A 13,734-nucleotide genomic window follows, 5' to 3' on the forward strand; every position below is an offset into this window, starting at 1 on the left:
CGTGGGCGATGGCCATGGTGGGATAGACAAGGTTGCTTCTTCGTGGACCCTTTGTGGGTGGTTGCTTCTTCGTGGACCCTTCGTGGGTGGAGCCCTGTGTGGACTCGCGCAACCGTTGCCCTTGGGTGGAGCCCTGTGTGGACTCGCGCAACCGTTACCCTTCGTGGGTTGAAGTCTCCATCAACGTGGATGTAGGATAGCACCACCTATCCGAACCACGGGAAAAACATCCGTGTCTCCAATAGCGTTTGAATTCTCCAAACCCTTCCCTTTACATTCTTGCAAGTTGCATGCTTTACTTTCCGCTGCCTATATACTCTTTGCATGCTTGCTTCAATTATGTGATGATTGCTTGACTTGCCCTAAATTAGCTAAAATCTGCCAAGAACTAAAATTGGGAAAAGGTTAAGTTTTTATTTGGTCAAGTAGTCTAATCACCCTCCCTCTAGACATACTTTCGATCCTACACCAGTCGACTGGCCTGGCGTCACGATGTCCTGCCAGTAGAACCAGGTCGACTGCCAGCCCCTGACCGACTCCGGAAGAGTCATCGAGGGAAAAGAACTTCTTTTCCTCTTCTGAATACCCAGACCCCCACACATCTGGATAACATGAGTTTTCTCGTCGTTCGAGTTCGCTTTCTTCACTGTTTGGGAGCGGATGGTAAAGATGTGCTTGAAAAGACCCCAGTGTGGTCGACACCCCAGGAAATTCTCGCACATGGATACGAATGCGGCAAGATACGTGATGGTGTTGGGAGTAAAATGATGGAGTTGGGCCCCAAAGAAATTCAAGAAACCCCGAAAGAAGGGGTGTGGAGGAAGCGAGAAGCCGCGGTCGACATGGGTGGCGAGCAGAACGCACTCACCCGGTCGCGGTTGCGGTTCCGTTTCCCCCTCCGGCAGCCGCATAGACTAGTGGACGATCAGCCCTAACTCGGCCATATCGTCCAAGTCCTCCTGTCGAAGCAAAGATCGGATCCAATCTCCCTGGATCCAACCCAACGGCAGCCCCGAGCGCGATGAAGACCCCCGATTCGTCTTCCTGCTTTTCGCCTCCCGCGTCGCCTTCTTCGCGCGTTCCAGCGCCGCCGTTCTCTCCTTCCCCATGGCGGCGGAGCGGTGGCGTCGAGAGTGGAGAAGCCGGATGGGGTGAAGGAGCAAGAGGAAGAAGAAGGAGAATGGGCACGCACAGTGCGGACGCCTCGGTCTCGCCGCTTTTAAAGGCCCACTTCCGAGTGGCTGACGCGTGGGTCCGGGCGATCCTATCAAATCCCTCAAACAGTCACGCACGGGATACGTGGCAAAAAAGGTGGCGCAGAAATCGAAACGCCCCGTCTATCCACTTCGCTTACCATGGCACGTTCCGTCTGGCGCGCTCCTACCGAAATTTCGAATCCCGCGAAATCCGGGATCCTCGGCAACTGATCATGCCAAAGATTTTGCATTAAAGATGACACTCGACAGGCGACGTTATAAAAACCAATCGGTAATTGCTAAATCGATCAAGGCGACTGAAACGAAGCTGAAAGTTCCAACACTGGCCTCTATTCAGAGATGAATTCTTGAGAAAGGCAAGATCAACTTCAACCTTCTTTTCACTCGGACCTCAATCCACTCGGGGGCTAATGATGAGGACATAGACCGGGGGTAGGGTAATAGGCCTGACCTATACGTCCTACCTAAGGTCCTTGCCCTAGAAGCAAAGAAGTTCAAGAGTAAACAAGGTGGACCCAATAAAGGCGTCGAGTGCAATCCACTCGACCTACCATTCACTCGGAGACTACTTCTTCTTTGAGTCACTCAACTATTCAACCACTCGACCATGTAAAAGACCACTCGACGTACAAGAAGACCTAAAGCCGTTCTGCACAGCAACGGTTTGGCATTTACCCGTATATTTAATGATCATTTGTAACACTTTATTACAGACTTTACCTGTAATGCTCTCTCTTTATGAACATTGAACCCTGTGTAACGGAGGGGAGCTGGGGTCCTGGCACACTCTATATAAGCCACCCCCTCCTCTGGGACAAGGGTTCGCACCCCCTGTAACTCACACGCATATAATCCAGTCGACCGCCTCCGGGCTCCGAGACGTAGGGTTGTTACTTCCTCCGAGAAGGGCCTGAACTCGTAAAACTCGCGTGTACAACTCCTCCATAGCTAGAATCTTGCCTCTACATTCCTACCCCCCATTCTACTGTCAGACTTAGAACCACGACAACTACCGTTTTCATCACTGTTACACTTGCTACAAAACTACTGCTATCACTGTTACCATTATTGTTACTGTTGTCACTATTATCAAAACTATCATATTATTTTGCTATTGATCACGTTGCTGCAGATAATTAATCTCTACGTGTGGTTGAATTGACAACTCAGCTGCTAATACCTTTAAATATTCTTTGACTTCCCTTTTGTCGAATCTATAAATTTGGGTTGAATACTCTATTCTCGAAAATTATTATGATCTCCTATACTTGTGGATTATCAAGGAGCGGCAGCAACATCTAGCAGTGTGCAGCGGAGGAGGCGAGGAGGAGCAGCAGCTCGATTTGCTCGCTAGACGGCGGCGCGCGAGAATCTGTCGGTGGCGTGCGAGAGCATCAACCATTTAATCGATGGTTCGGTCTCGACAGTAGGTTCAGTTTCGACAGTAGGTTTAGTTTCAACATTAGATTCAGTTTACATCACCAACTATACATTCTCTATTGAAGTTGAACTTTTACATCACCAATATACAATATTTGTTGGAGTTGCCTCTTTTTTCAAGATGTAAAATGCACTTCTTGATGATGTAAATTTTACATCTTCAAATTTGCATCATCGTAGATGCTCTTCAAGTTCTTTGACAAGAACTTAAACGAAACCGACGGAAAATAAGCGATTTACAAAGTTGCACACCAGAATTTATGTCAGTTCATACAAGTATATAACTTTCTCTGATTCTCTCTGCTCTCTGTAAAAGAGAATATGCACATGACCGTCCTTGGTCGCACTTACCACGTCTCTCTCTCTCTCTCCTCCCGCTTCTTCCTCCACCCTCCCATTTCAGCGGGGAGACGAGAAAACAGTGAGGGCGCGCGCGAAAAAGACTCCACTGGCCCTCTAGGTGTCTCCAGATCACGCCCAAATTCGTGGCTCGTCCAGCCGCGAATTTGGTGGTGCCTTGTGTTGGTGCATTTTCCTAGACCTGTTCTTTCTGTGATTCCTTTTAATCCCTCCCGTGTTCTTGCGGCTGATTTCTTGACGGATTGAAGCGTCAGCGGATTTCTCCGGCTGCGTCTCCGGATTTCCTCGATCCGGGGGGCAATGCGGCTGCGCATTCGGTTCCCTGCCACGGAAGCCCCCCAAATCCCCCGCCATTGGTGATTATTTCTGAGCTTCCTCGCCTTAAAATCGGCGCGTTTCTCGGAGCACCTCGAGGCATCTGATTTCAGTTGGTCATCGCCGCGATTTTACGCGAACTTGGGCGGGGCATTGTTCTGAGTTTTTTTTTTTGTCAAAACATTTGTGCCGCGTCACTGGATTTCGTCGGCCAGTTGCTTCAGGGAGCTCACGAATTTGTTGTCCGTCGCCACAAACCTCCCGCCGGTAAGCCGGGGGAATCACATTGCGATGGTCGAGTCGGTGTAGGCAGGAGCAGGCAAAAGATGAGGCGGTGCAGGGGAGAATGGCTCCCCGCGCCGTACATCATCTCCGTGCTGCTCTTCCTACCAATGGCCTGCGGACGATTGCTCATTGGCGCAAGCGACACGTCGCCGCCACCTGCGCTGACACCAACCTTCATCAAGCAAGTTGACGATTGGGTGAGTAAATTTTCTATGTATTTCATCGCACTCGGTAGTAACATCTGTACTGAGATGGTGTCATTCCATAGTTTGTGATCAAGACCAAAAGTAGTTTAGTTTTGGTCATCTTAAGAAGTGAGAATTAACTTATTAAGTACTCCCTCTGTAAACAAATATAAGAGCGTTTAGATCACTACTTTAGTGATCTAAACGCTCCGATATTTCTTTACGGAGGGGGTATCAATCCTTTTGTTAGAGAAAAAACCGGTTCAGGAAGGCAGGAATTGCCACCATCGAGACCATAGAATGATAGAATTGCAAGGATTGCCCGGCTATATTTCTGATATGGTGTTTAGGTTGGTGCCCTCTCTCTATCAGCGCATAGGGTCCACATGTATGAGCTCATGATGCCGGCATTCAGAATTGTCATATGGTGCTCTTCGAATTACCTGTGACAGAAGAGATAAGATCACTGAATTTCTAGTGGTTCCCAGAGGCCAAAGCTGTTTATGATTTTACTGCATTGAAAATACTGACTAATACAGATTAAAACCCTGCAAGCAGAAGCAGAGATTTTGAAACAAATTATTAACGTTCCCTCCTGTTAGGTACACATCACTGCACTGGTCGAACATCTTTATGCGCTGATGATATCTTAAATTTTAATTATTACTGCTTATTTAATGAGTAGCATGTGTCGGATTAACTCTGTTATTATTGGTATGATGCATGTAGACTTATTTTTTCCTTAAGTAAGGAATGTGATGATAATATGATATTGTTCGCAAATATAAGATGTTCTAACTTTTTTCTCAAGCGGATGTATATAGACATGTTTTAGTGTGTTTGTTCACTAATTTCAAATTTCAGTCTGTATGTAGTCCATTTTGAAATATCCAAAATATCTTATATTTGTGAACAGAGGGAATAGTCTCTAACTGCTGACTCTCACTGGTACTTCATGGTAGTTTATATTTTTAATGATCTGGTTTATCATATTATTATTCTGAAAAGGATGCACACCCAGTTTATCTCATCAGGATCTATTATTGATTAATTTTCACGTACTGACAAGGGTGACCACTCGTTATGATATCTATAGGTGGAACACGCGTGGCTCAAATGTGGATTGGACAAGAAAAGCCTTCAAGATGTTAGAAACTACTACAACTACAACCATGTACTTGATATCATCCATAGGATATCTGATAATAAGGGAACTTCCCCTGTCATTGCAAAAGGTGCAGGCCCATTGACACCAGATATCAAGCAAACTTTGCTGACCTGCTTAAGCAAACAGAATTTTGAGGTTCCAAAAAACCTACCCGATGGTTATATCAAAACACTTATCGCCTCAATAAGAGGAGAGCTGACTCCGGGACCTGCTCCTGCAAATGAAGCAGTAAAACCTCCGACAGGGAAACCAGCTGACGGTGCTTCATCAGAAGCAACTACAAAAAAGGCAGTGCCTGCAACTAAATCAGTGGGGAAAAAAGACAGCGATGGCATGCCAACTACCACTATCGTTGGTGTGTCCCTGGTTGTTATCGCACTTTTAGCTCTTCTCTGCGTTGGCTGCTGCATGTTCCGTGAAAGCCAGAGTTCTGCGGCTTCTGCCTATGATAATAAGCAACTCCTGAATCTATGTAATGTCTTGTATCATCCATTTTGCTCCAAGTCAACGTTTTTCTTTCTTCTATCACTGACTTTTATGCTTTCATTTGCAGCGGATTCTTGCAAGTCTTCCAGTGTAAATCTAATAGATGCCACTAAGCTGGGAGCATTGCCATTGCAGTCAGAGGCTGGCCAAAATGGCCATGTGAATCAAAGTTCACAGGAAGGCCCAAACACTGATCAAATTGACTATGTGAGACTAAGTTCACAGGAAGGCCCAAACACTGATCAAAATAACCATGTGAAACTAAGCTCACAGGAAGACGCAAACACTGGTCAAATTAGCTATGTGAAACTAAGCTCACAGGAAGACCCAACCAGTGGTCGAAATAGTGATGCGAAGCTAACTTCGCAGGAAGACCCAAACACTGGCCAAAATAACCATGTGAAGCTCACTTCGCAGGAAAGTGTAAACACTGATCCAGCAATCTACAGCAGTTCCGCCGAGCCAATGGCTGCTTCTGTTGGTTCTGTGCAAGGATCAACACCAATGCCCCAACCAATGATGCCACCTCCAGCACATCCTCAAGTACTTGCGCCTCAACCAAAGGCTCCTCCTTCACCACCAGCTCCTCAAGCACTTGAGCCGCCTCCGAATGCTTCTCCAGTTCTTTCCTCTGGACCTTCACCGCCACCAGCTCCAAAAGCCTCCCCGCCTCCGCCCTCAGGACCCTCACCGCCTACTGCTCCAAAAGCTGCACCACCACCACCACCACCATCAAAATCTGGTGGACCTCTCCCGCCACCACCAGCGCTGCCTGGTTCTTCCAAAATGCGTCCACCACCACTTATGAAGTCAGGCAATAAAACAGACACAGATGCGGATTCTAGTGAAGCTAAAACAAAGCTTAAGCCCTTCTTTTGGGATAAAGTAGCAACAAATGCTAATAAATCAATGGTGTGGGATCACCTTAAAGCTGGATCATTCCAGTAAGTTGGTAGAGATAGCTGAGCTATATATCTAGTTATCTACTACTATTGTAAGATCGCACCATTTTATAACTAAATGGTACTTCTTCACAGGTTAAGTGAGGACGCTATTGAAACACTTTTTGGTTGTAATGCTGACAAGAAGAGCGGTGATGGCAAAAAAGATTTAACATCAAAGGAAGCTGCCCAAGTTGTGAGGATACTTGATCCTAAAAAGGCACAGAATCTGGCCATATCATTGAAGGCGTTGAGTGTTTCAGCAGAGGAAGTTTCTTGTGCAGTTAAGGAAGGTAAGTTTATACTGTGCAAGTGCATAGCTCTTCCTGGACGAAATGCGGCTTCTTCTGATTCTTGCCAGTCTTGTAGATACAGTTATTTTATTTTATTTTTGGGCAAAGCTCCAGTTTTTTTTAAGTTGCAGTGATACATCGAATACTTATCCAGCTTCTGGTCTATAACTCCATGCAATAATATATCAGCTGTGTATATCATTTGTGTCTTCACAATCAGGAGTTACGGCTATTCTTCTGTGCTAAGGACAATGAATCACTTGATTTCATTTGTTTCTTCTATTTTTCAAAGCAAATAGTACACGTTTCTGCTAAACTGATGTGAGTCTTGTCCTCTAGGTTAACTCTAATTCTTTAGCTAATAACAAAGTCAGCAAGAGTATGTAGCACACAAGTGATGTCAAATGCTCAAATCGGCATTTGGTTCTAGACTTAACCACATTTGTGTGCATCTGGCCTCCATATTTTGGGAATGGACGCCTCAAGCATGGGTTCATGTGCTTCTGACTATTCTATTTGGACATTTAGAACAAAGAACATGTTGATTAAATCCTATTTCCTGATAACATCTTTTGCCTTATCAATTTCCCTCGATAATTTGTAGGAAATGAACTTCCATCCGACTTGATACAGACCTTAATTAGATGGGTCCCGAATACTGATGAGGAGCTCAGGCTTCGACTATATAGTGGGGAACTCTCACAGCTTGGTCCTGCAGAGCAGTTCTTAAAAGCAATCTTTGACATTCCTTATATCTATGAGCGCCTGGATGCATTACTTTTCATGGCTGGTTTACCAGAGGAAGCTTCAAATGTAAAGCAATCTTTTGCCACCTTAGAGGTAATAGCATTACCATTATGACCTATTTGGCTTCCACACTATATTCAGTTCTGTTGTATGACTTGTATCAGTTTTGTTTGATGCTCTATAATCCTTTAACCGATGAACATTTTTATCAAGTAATAATAGAGATTATCATTGTGTAGACGTTACCACTCTTCCTGCACCTTGATGTTTCTACTGATCTTCTTATCTCTGCTATGTTGGCATTTAAATCCTGATCAGATGGCTTGTGAGGAGCTTAAAAACAGCCGTCTATTCTTGAAGTTACTAGAAGCTGTACTTAAAACAGGCAACCGGATGAATGTTGGCACGTTCCGAGGAGGAGCTCAAGCGTTCAAACTAGACACCCTGCTCAAGCTTTCCGACGTCAAAGGAACTGATGGGAAGATAACGCTGCTGCATTTTGTTGTTCAAGAGATAATCCATTCTGAAGGTGTCCGTTCTGCACGGGCTGCAAAGGAGCAGAAGGGCAGCGTATCCAGTGTGGACAACAATGATCTTATTGAAGAGGAGTATAAACAACTAGGTCTGCAGGTTGTGTCCAGTTTAGGAGATGAACTTCAAAATGTCAGGAATGCAGCAATCCTTGATGCAGATCAGTTGGCTATGTCGATAACAAGTGTTGGCCACAGGCTCGGCAAAACCAAAGAATTCTTGAACACAAGCATGAAAAGTCTGGATGAAGATAGTGGGTTTCATCGCAAGCTTGTGCATTTCGTGGAGCAGTCTCAAACTGATGTTACTTTCCTGCTAGAGGAAGAGAAGAAAATACGGTCCTTGGTAAAGAGCACTGTCGATTATTTCCATGGGAGGACAGGGAAGGATGAGGGCCTTCGGTTATTTGTCGTAGTGCGGGATTTTCTCGCAATGCTTGACAAGGTGTGCAATGAGGTGAAAGAAGCATCAAAAGTAGCTCCAAAGAAAACGAAGACTGAAGTTACTCTGCCTTCCCGCACACCCAGGTCTTTTCAAGATCCCCGGCGTAACCTTTTTCCGGCAATTAAAGACCGGAGGGCACATAGTTCAAGCTCTAGTTCTGACGAGGGAAGTTAACTCTAAACGAAGGTACTCTGCCTACCTTTTCCTTCCAGCGCTTGGAGGTTTGCCCTTTGAAAACATTAGTAAGACGAGATGAAAAATGAGAGCTAAAGAAAAAGCAAGAGATAGAAAATTGACGATAAAGTGAACTCTGGCTTTGGTCACTTGTTGCAGCAACAGAATAAAATTGCTGAAGGAAGGCAGTCATCTTCCATAACGTCCTTGACAGGCAATTGTTGCACTTTGGTTCCTATCAAACAAGCAAAGGTGATATTCATGATCAAGATGGAGAAGTCGAAACGGAAGCCGTCGAAAGGGGCGGCGAAGAAAACTGACCCCTTAGTTAGGGCGGGCGTGCAGAACAGGGAGGAAGGAAGAAGCAGCAGGCTGGCTGACTGACTCTGACACTGCCTGCTGTTTTTTCGCTTAGCATTTGTACCATCACAGAAAGGAGAGGAATAAATACAGTATTTTTTTAGGGGAATAAATAGTGTGTTAGAAAGAAAGAGATGCACCACACAGGCTCATAGACATTGGATTCTTTTGCCTGCGCTTGACAATACTTTTGCAAAGAGCAACGCTGTAAATTGCCATGCTTTCAACTGAAACATCCTGTGTGTTCGCGTCATGTGAGTATAATCTGGGCGACTTGGTGTGCCTTTTGCAATGTGGAGTGAGACCTGGTACCAGATTCGCACTGCTGTGCTGTCGTCGCTTCGTTTCCTCTATCTGTACCTACCGTTTCCGCACCGTCTGGATAGTCAGGGCGCTCAAAACAATGTGCAGCGCTGCTATATTTGGAGTGATAATTGTTTCATCTCCCGTGCCATTTCTCTAGGGAATCCTTTTTTATCCCAGCTGGTGTTAGATCGCAAGTATTTCCCGCCTAAGCACTGTTTCCAAATGTCTTGGCTCATCAAAAACTTGGCCATACAAAATCCACAACTCCCCGCCAAAATTCCATTATCCCTAACTCGATCCATAGCACACCTATGGATTGTAAAGGAAAGCACATCCGTAGTCGAAAAGTTACCAAGACTAATGCCAAAATACAGCTTCACAGATTAATTTTAGTAAGTATTTCACAGCTATATCGAGTTTTCTAACCATGAAAGAATTAAGCAAGAATAGACCATGGAAATTTTCGACCAAGAACAGAGTGGTAGAAATTCGCAAGTAAGCAATCCATAGGTGCAACTTTTATAGAACGAACTAGCAACGACTTACACAGGATGTAACCATTGTCCACACCTAGTTTAGCACCGGTACAAGCACACAGATTCAGAAACTAATAGTAGTACTAACATCCTAGAAGTAAAACGCAACACCTAGGCAACATTTAACTGAACACGCTACTACACAGAACTGGATACAGCCGAGCACCCACGACCACCGAGGAGTCGTCATCTAGCTATCGTCGTCGGCAGCCACGGCCTTGCTGCCTCCGGCCTTCTTGGGGAGCAGAAGGTTGTGGATGTTGGGCATGACACCACCGCTGGCGATTGTGACCATGCCGAGCAGGCGGGAGAGCTCCTCGTCGTTGCGGACGGCGAGCTGGATGTGGCGCGGCACGATGCGGGTCTTCTTGTTGTCCCTCGCCGCGTTCCCGGCCAACTCCAGAACCTGCACAAACAAGAGAATCGCAGCGGTTACTTCCAAAATTCCACAAAGTCTCGAGTGCAATTAACAAGCAGAACCGCCTAAGCCCAGACAAATCTGAGAGCAGGCAGAGGCAAGTGTTATCCTCATCCGAAACCCTAGAAATATTCCCCAATTTGCCGAACCAACCACCGATTGACGAGACCGAAAGAGACACCAACCGCTCGAATTCACCACCCAAAGAAGCAAAATCGGGCATCGGGTAACAGAATTCCACGCACCTCAGCGGCGAGATACTCGAGCACCGCGGCGAGGTAGACGGGGGCGCCGGCACCGACCCTCTCGGCGTACTTGCCGGCCTTGAGGAACCGCGCGATCCTGCCGACGGGGAACTGGAGCCCAGCCTTGGAGCTCCTGGAGATGGCCTTCTTGGCAGCGCCCGAGCCGATCGCCTTGCCCCTTCCGGCCATGTCTACAGTGCTTGGAGGGGATCCGCGGTTGTGAAATGGAAAACGAGGCGCCGGGAGGAAGTGCGGAAGCGGTGTGGTGTGGGTATACGGCTGGTAGGCAGGAGCGGTGGGTGGGGATTGGGTTATATAGGCGAGGGGATCCAATGCGAGGAGAGTGCGCGGATCGGTGACGTGGCGGAGATTACGTGCGCCCAGCGGCGAGATCCTGTCCGTCAGATGGGAAGAGCCCTGGGGCGGTTGGTTTTTGGTTTGCCGCCTCGGATTTTCGCCGTTTCGGGGTCGGTCGTACGCCGCCGGCTTCGGGGTTTCTATTCGGCTGTTTTTTTTTCCTTTTAAGAAAGCTACGTGTTTTTTTAGAGGCCCTTGCCTGGCCTTAAGCCCTTACAAATCCAACATGTCCGTCAAAGTGACACAATGTTTAGCAAGCAACAAAGTAAAGCAAAAGAGATACATGCACGAAGGCGACTATATAGCCGCGTAACGCTAGCATAGACGATGAAGAAAACACTAAAGGCTATCGGGGTAGCAAGGGGTGGTGGCTTGCCGGTAGTGTCTCCTATGTCGAACGTCGAAGCTCGGTGCACCTTGCTCGCACCATTGAGACGAGCTCCTCTACATGTCCTTTTGTCCTGTGATTTTGCCAGTAGCTTCTGTAGCTGCAAGAAAGACATCAATTTGTATAACAGATCAGTCAGATGTCTGATGAATTGTCCCTCTATCAAAGCTTTATTCCTTGTTATCCAACGTGACCATACGGTAAAGATTGTTTGTTACTGTCCGTACAGCGCTCCACACAAATCGGGCCATGATGCATCGACATAAGATGTGATCACGATCTTCACATTCCCCACACCAGATGCATTTGCCATCGCCCGGGCCTTTTCTTTTCTGCACCTGGTCACCACTCGTGATTCTATTGCGTGCCATTTGCCATAAAAAGATTTTTATTTTGGCAAGTAATCTTGCCTTTCATACCCCGGCTAGGTCGCAAGGGGTTAAAGATTTGAAGATCTCCTTGTATAAAGAGCCTGTAGAAAATTGGTCGGATGGCTCCAAACGCCAAACTACCTCATCCCTTCCCTGACTAAGCCGGTGCCCTTGAAGTTTTATACGTAGGTTTTCCCACTCTATGACTTCCGCATCCCCAAGGATCGGCGGAACTGTGGTGCCCATCAGCCACGTTGCCATACATCCGCAACCTTGGCGGCTTGGTCGGCGGCAATGACAAACAAGGGCAGAAAAAGGGCGTGGAACCTACAATCTTCACACCAAATATCCATTCAGAGGCATGTTGCTTTGCCATTGTGCACTATAAATTTGGTCTATGAACGAAGGAGAGGCTGCACTTTCCTAACGTCCCTAAAATTATGATAGTTTTATGTTCCTCCTAAAGTCCACACCCCCATGGACTAGATACTTTCGACTGAATATATCTAACCATGATCCACCCTATTCGGTTAGGATCTTCCATGCCCACTTTGTCATGCGATACCCGTTCATTAATTTAGGTGTTAATGACCCCTAGGCCGCCCACCTCCTTTGGCTCACAATTGTTCTCCCAACTCACCATGTCGTATTTATGTTTCCTATTTTCTTTCGCCTAGAAAAAACGGGATCAACCCTTATTTAATTTCTCATGGATGCCGCCTTGAAGTAAGTAAAACCCGATAGTGAACATCAGAAAGTTCGTTAGGTAGTCATTAATGAGGACTAGCCGACCACCAGACGCTAATAATTTGCCTTGGCATGGTTCCACCCTCGCAGCTGTTTTATCCACCACCGGTCGGAAATCCCCCATAGTTAATGCTCTCAAGGATATGGGCATGCGCACGTATTTCAAAGGGATGGTGAGTCCTATCGGCGGAGTCCTGGAGTTTGGACGCACTTCCTCCAATCGTGTAACGTCCCGAGACCGAAGTTTCAGATGCCTTTCATGTTTTCCGAGGTTCGTCGGGTGATTTGTTTTGTCTGTTGCATTCATCTTTGCATCATGTCATCATGCCATCATGCCTTTTTTTAAACTCAACTAAATAAAATGCATAGATCCTTGATCTATTTAAATCGAGGGAACTCACATGGTGATTTCTCTACATAACATACCCTCCCAATATTAGGGAGATATAATAAATATTCCATTCTTTTGGAATTAACCATAACACACGTGCAAAATATTTCCCATGTTTATTTCCTCTTCAAGTTTGACCTTCAAACCTTGCCCACTATTCTCTTACCATTTACCGAGGTTCCTCCAAAAATCCGAACATTTTTGGACACTTCTAAAACCAAGTCCTAGTTCAAACCCATTTGAATTAAATTCAAATGAGTTTGAATTTACATCTTTCAATCATGGCCATTTCTGTTTTCTCGAAACAAGCACATTTTTGTGAGTCCGGGAAATTTATCCGCGTGTCCAACTTCTTCCTCTAACCCCCTCTTTCTTTTTCTCCTCTTTATTTGTTTTCTGTTAAAGGAAATAAGGAGAGAAGAGAGAGGGAGAGCAGCCCAATCAGTCCGGCCCTTTTGCTCAACCAGACCCACCCACCAGCCTCTTAGGCCTGCCAGGCCGGCCCATTTGCCTTAAGGCCCAGCCGCCCCCCTCTCTATTGGGCCGGCCTCCAAGGCCCACTTCCCCCGTAACCCTAGCGAGCTGCTCCTTCCCTTCGCCGGCCTCCAGCGCCGCACGCGTACGCAGCCACCCTCTCCTCTTGATCTCTCTCCCTCACTCCCTCGTCCTCCTCGACATCGCCGTCCTCCCAGCACCGCGAGCCTGCTCTGCCGCCTCCGCACCTCCCATGCCTCTGCCGCGCCGGCCTGTGACCGTAGCCGCCATCCTTGTCCGCGCCCAGAGGAGCACACCCGCCGAGCTCCGTCGATCCGCCGCCGCCATGAATGGCCGTAGGAGCGCCAATGTCGCCAAGCCACGCGCCCCTGCTTTTCCTCGCCCATTCGGTGCGCCACCAAGCCGGCAGGACTCCCCTCCGCCGCCCAAAGGTCGCCCGCTCGCCCGTCGTTCCTACTTCGCTGGAGGAGAGGACCAACACCATCCCCACGATGCCCCTACATGCCAAGTCCCTTAACCGGAGCGTCGCGCCTA

General features: G+C 47.0%; 2 protein-coding genes across 2 annotated transcripts; one reads left to right on the top strand and one right to left on the bottom strand.

The window, feature by feature from the left end:
* The first annotated feature begins 3,016 nt into the window (after window positions 1-3,016).
* On the top strand, window positions 3,017-9,636 carry LOC119354245 (formin-like protein 11). The gene is made up of 6 exons (XM_037620962.1): window positions 3,017-3,814; window positions 4,899-5,442; window positions 5,524-6,400; window positions 6,494-6,690; window positions 7,295-7,530; window positions 7,756-9,636. Exons 1-6 carry the CDS (start codon window positions 3,659-3,661, stop codon window positions 8,584-8,586), a joined length of 2,841 nt encoding a protein of 946 aa, XP_037476859.1. The 5' UTR covers window positions 3,017-3,658; the 3' UTR covers window positions 8,587-9,636.
* Window positions 9,637-9,748: 112 nt separating this feature from the next.
* On the bottom strand, window positions 9,749-10,731 carry LOC119354246 (protein H2A.7). Its single transcript, XM_037620963.1, has 2 exons — window positions 10,452-10,731; window positions 9,749-10,194 (listed from the first exon to the last, which is right to left on the bottom strand). Exons 1-2 carry the CDS (start codon window positions 10,638-10,640, stop codon window positions 9,979-9,981), a joined length of 405 nt encoding a protein of 134 aa, XP_037476860.1. The 5' UTR covers window positions 10,641-10,731; the 3' UTR covers window positions 9,749-9,978.
* Between the last annotated feature and the right edge of the window lie 3,003 nt (window positions 10,732-13,734).

Source organism: Triticum dicoccoides, chromosome 2A, assembly GCF_002162155.2.
Source record: "Triticum dicoccoides isolate Atlit2015 ecotype Zavitan chromosome 2A, WEW_v2.0, whole genome shotgun sequence".
NCBI lineage: Eukaryota > Viridiplantae > Streptophyta > Magnoliopsida > Poales > Poaceae > Triticum > Triticum dicoccoides.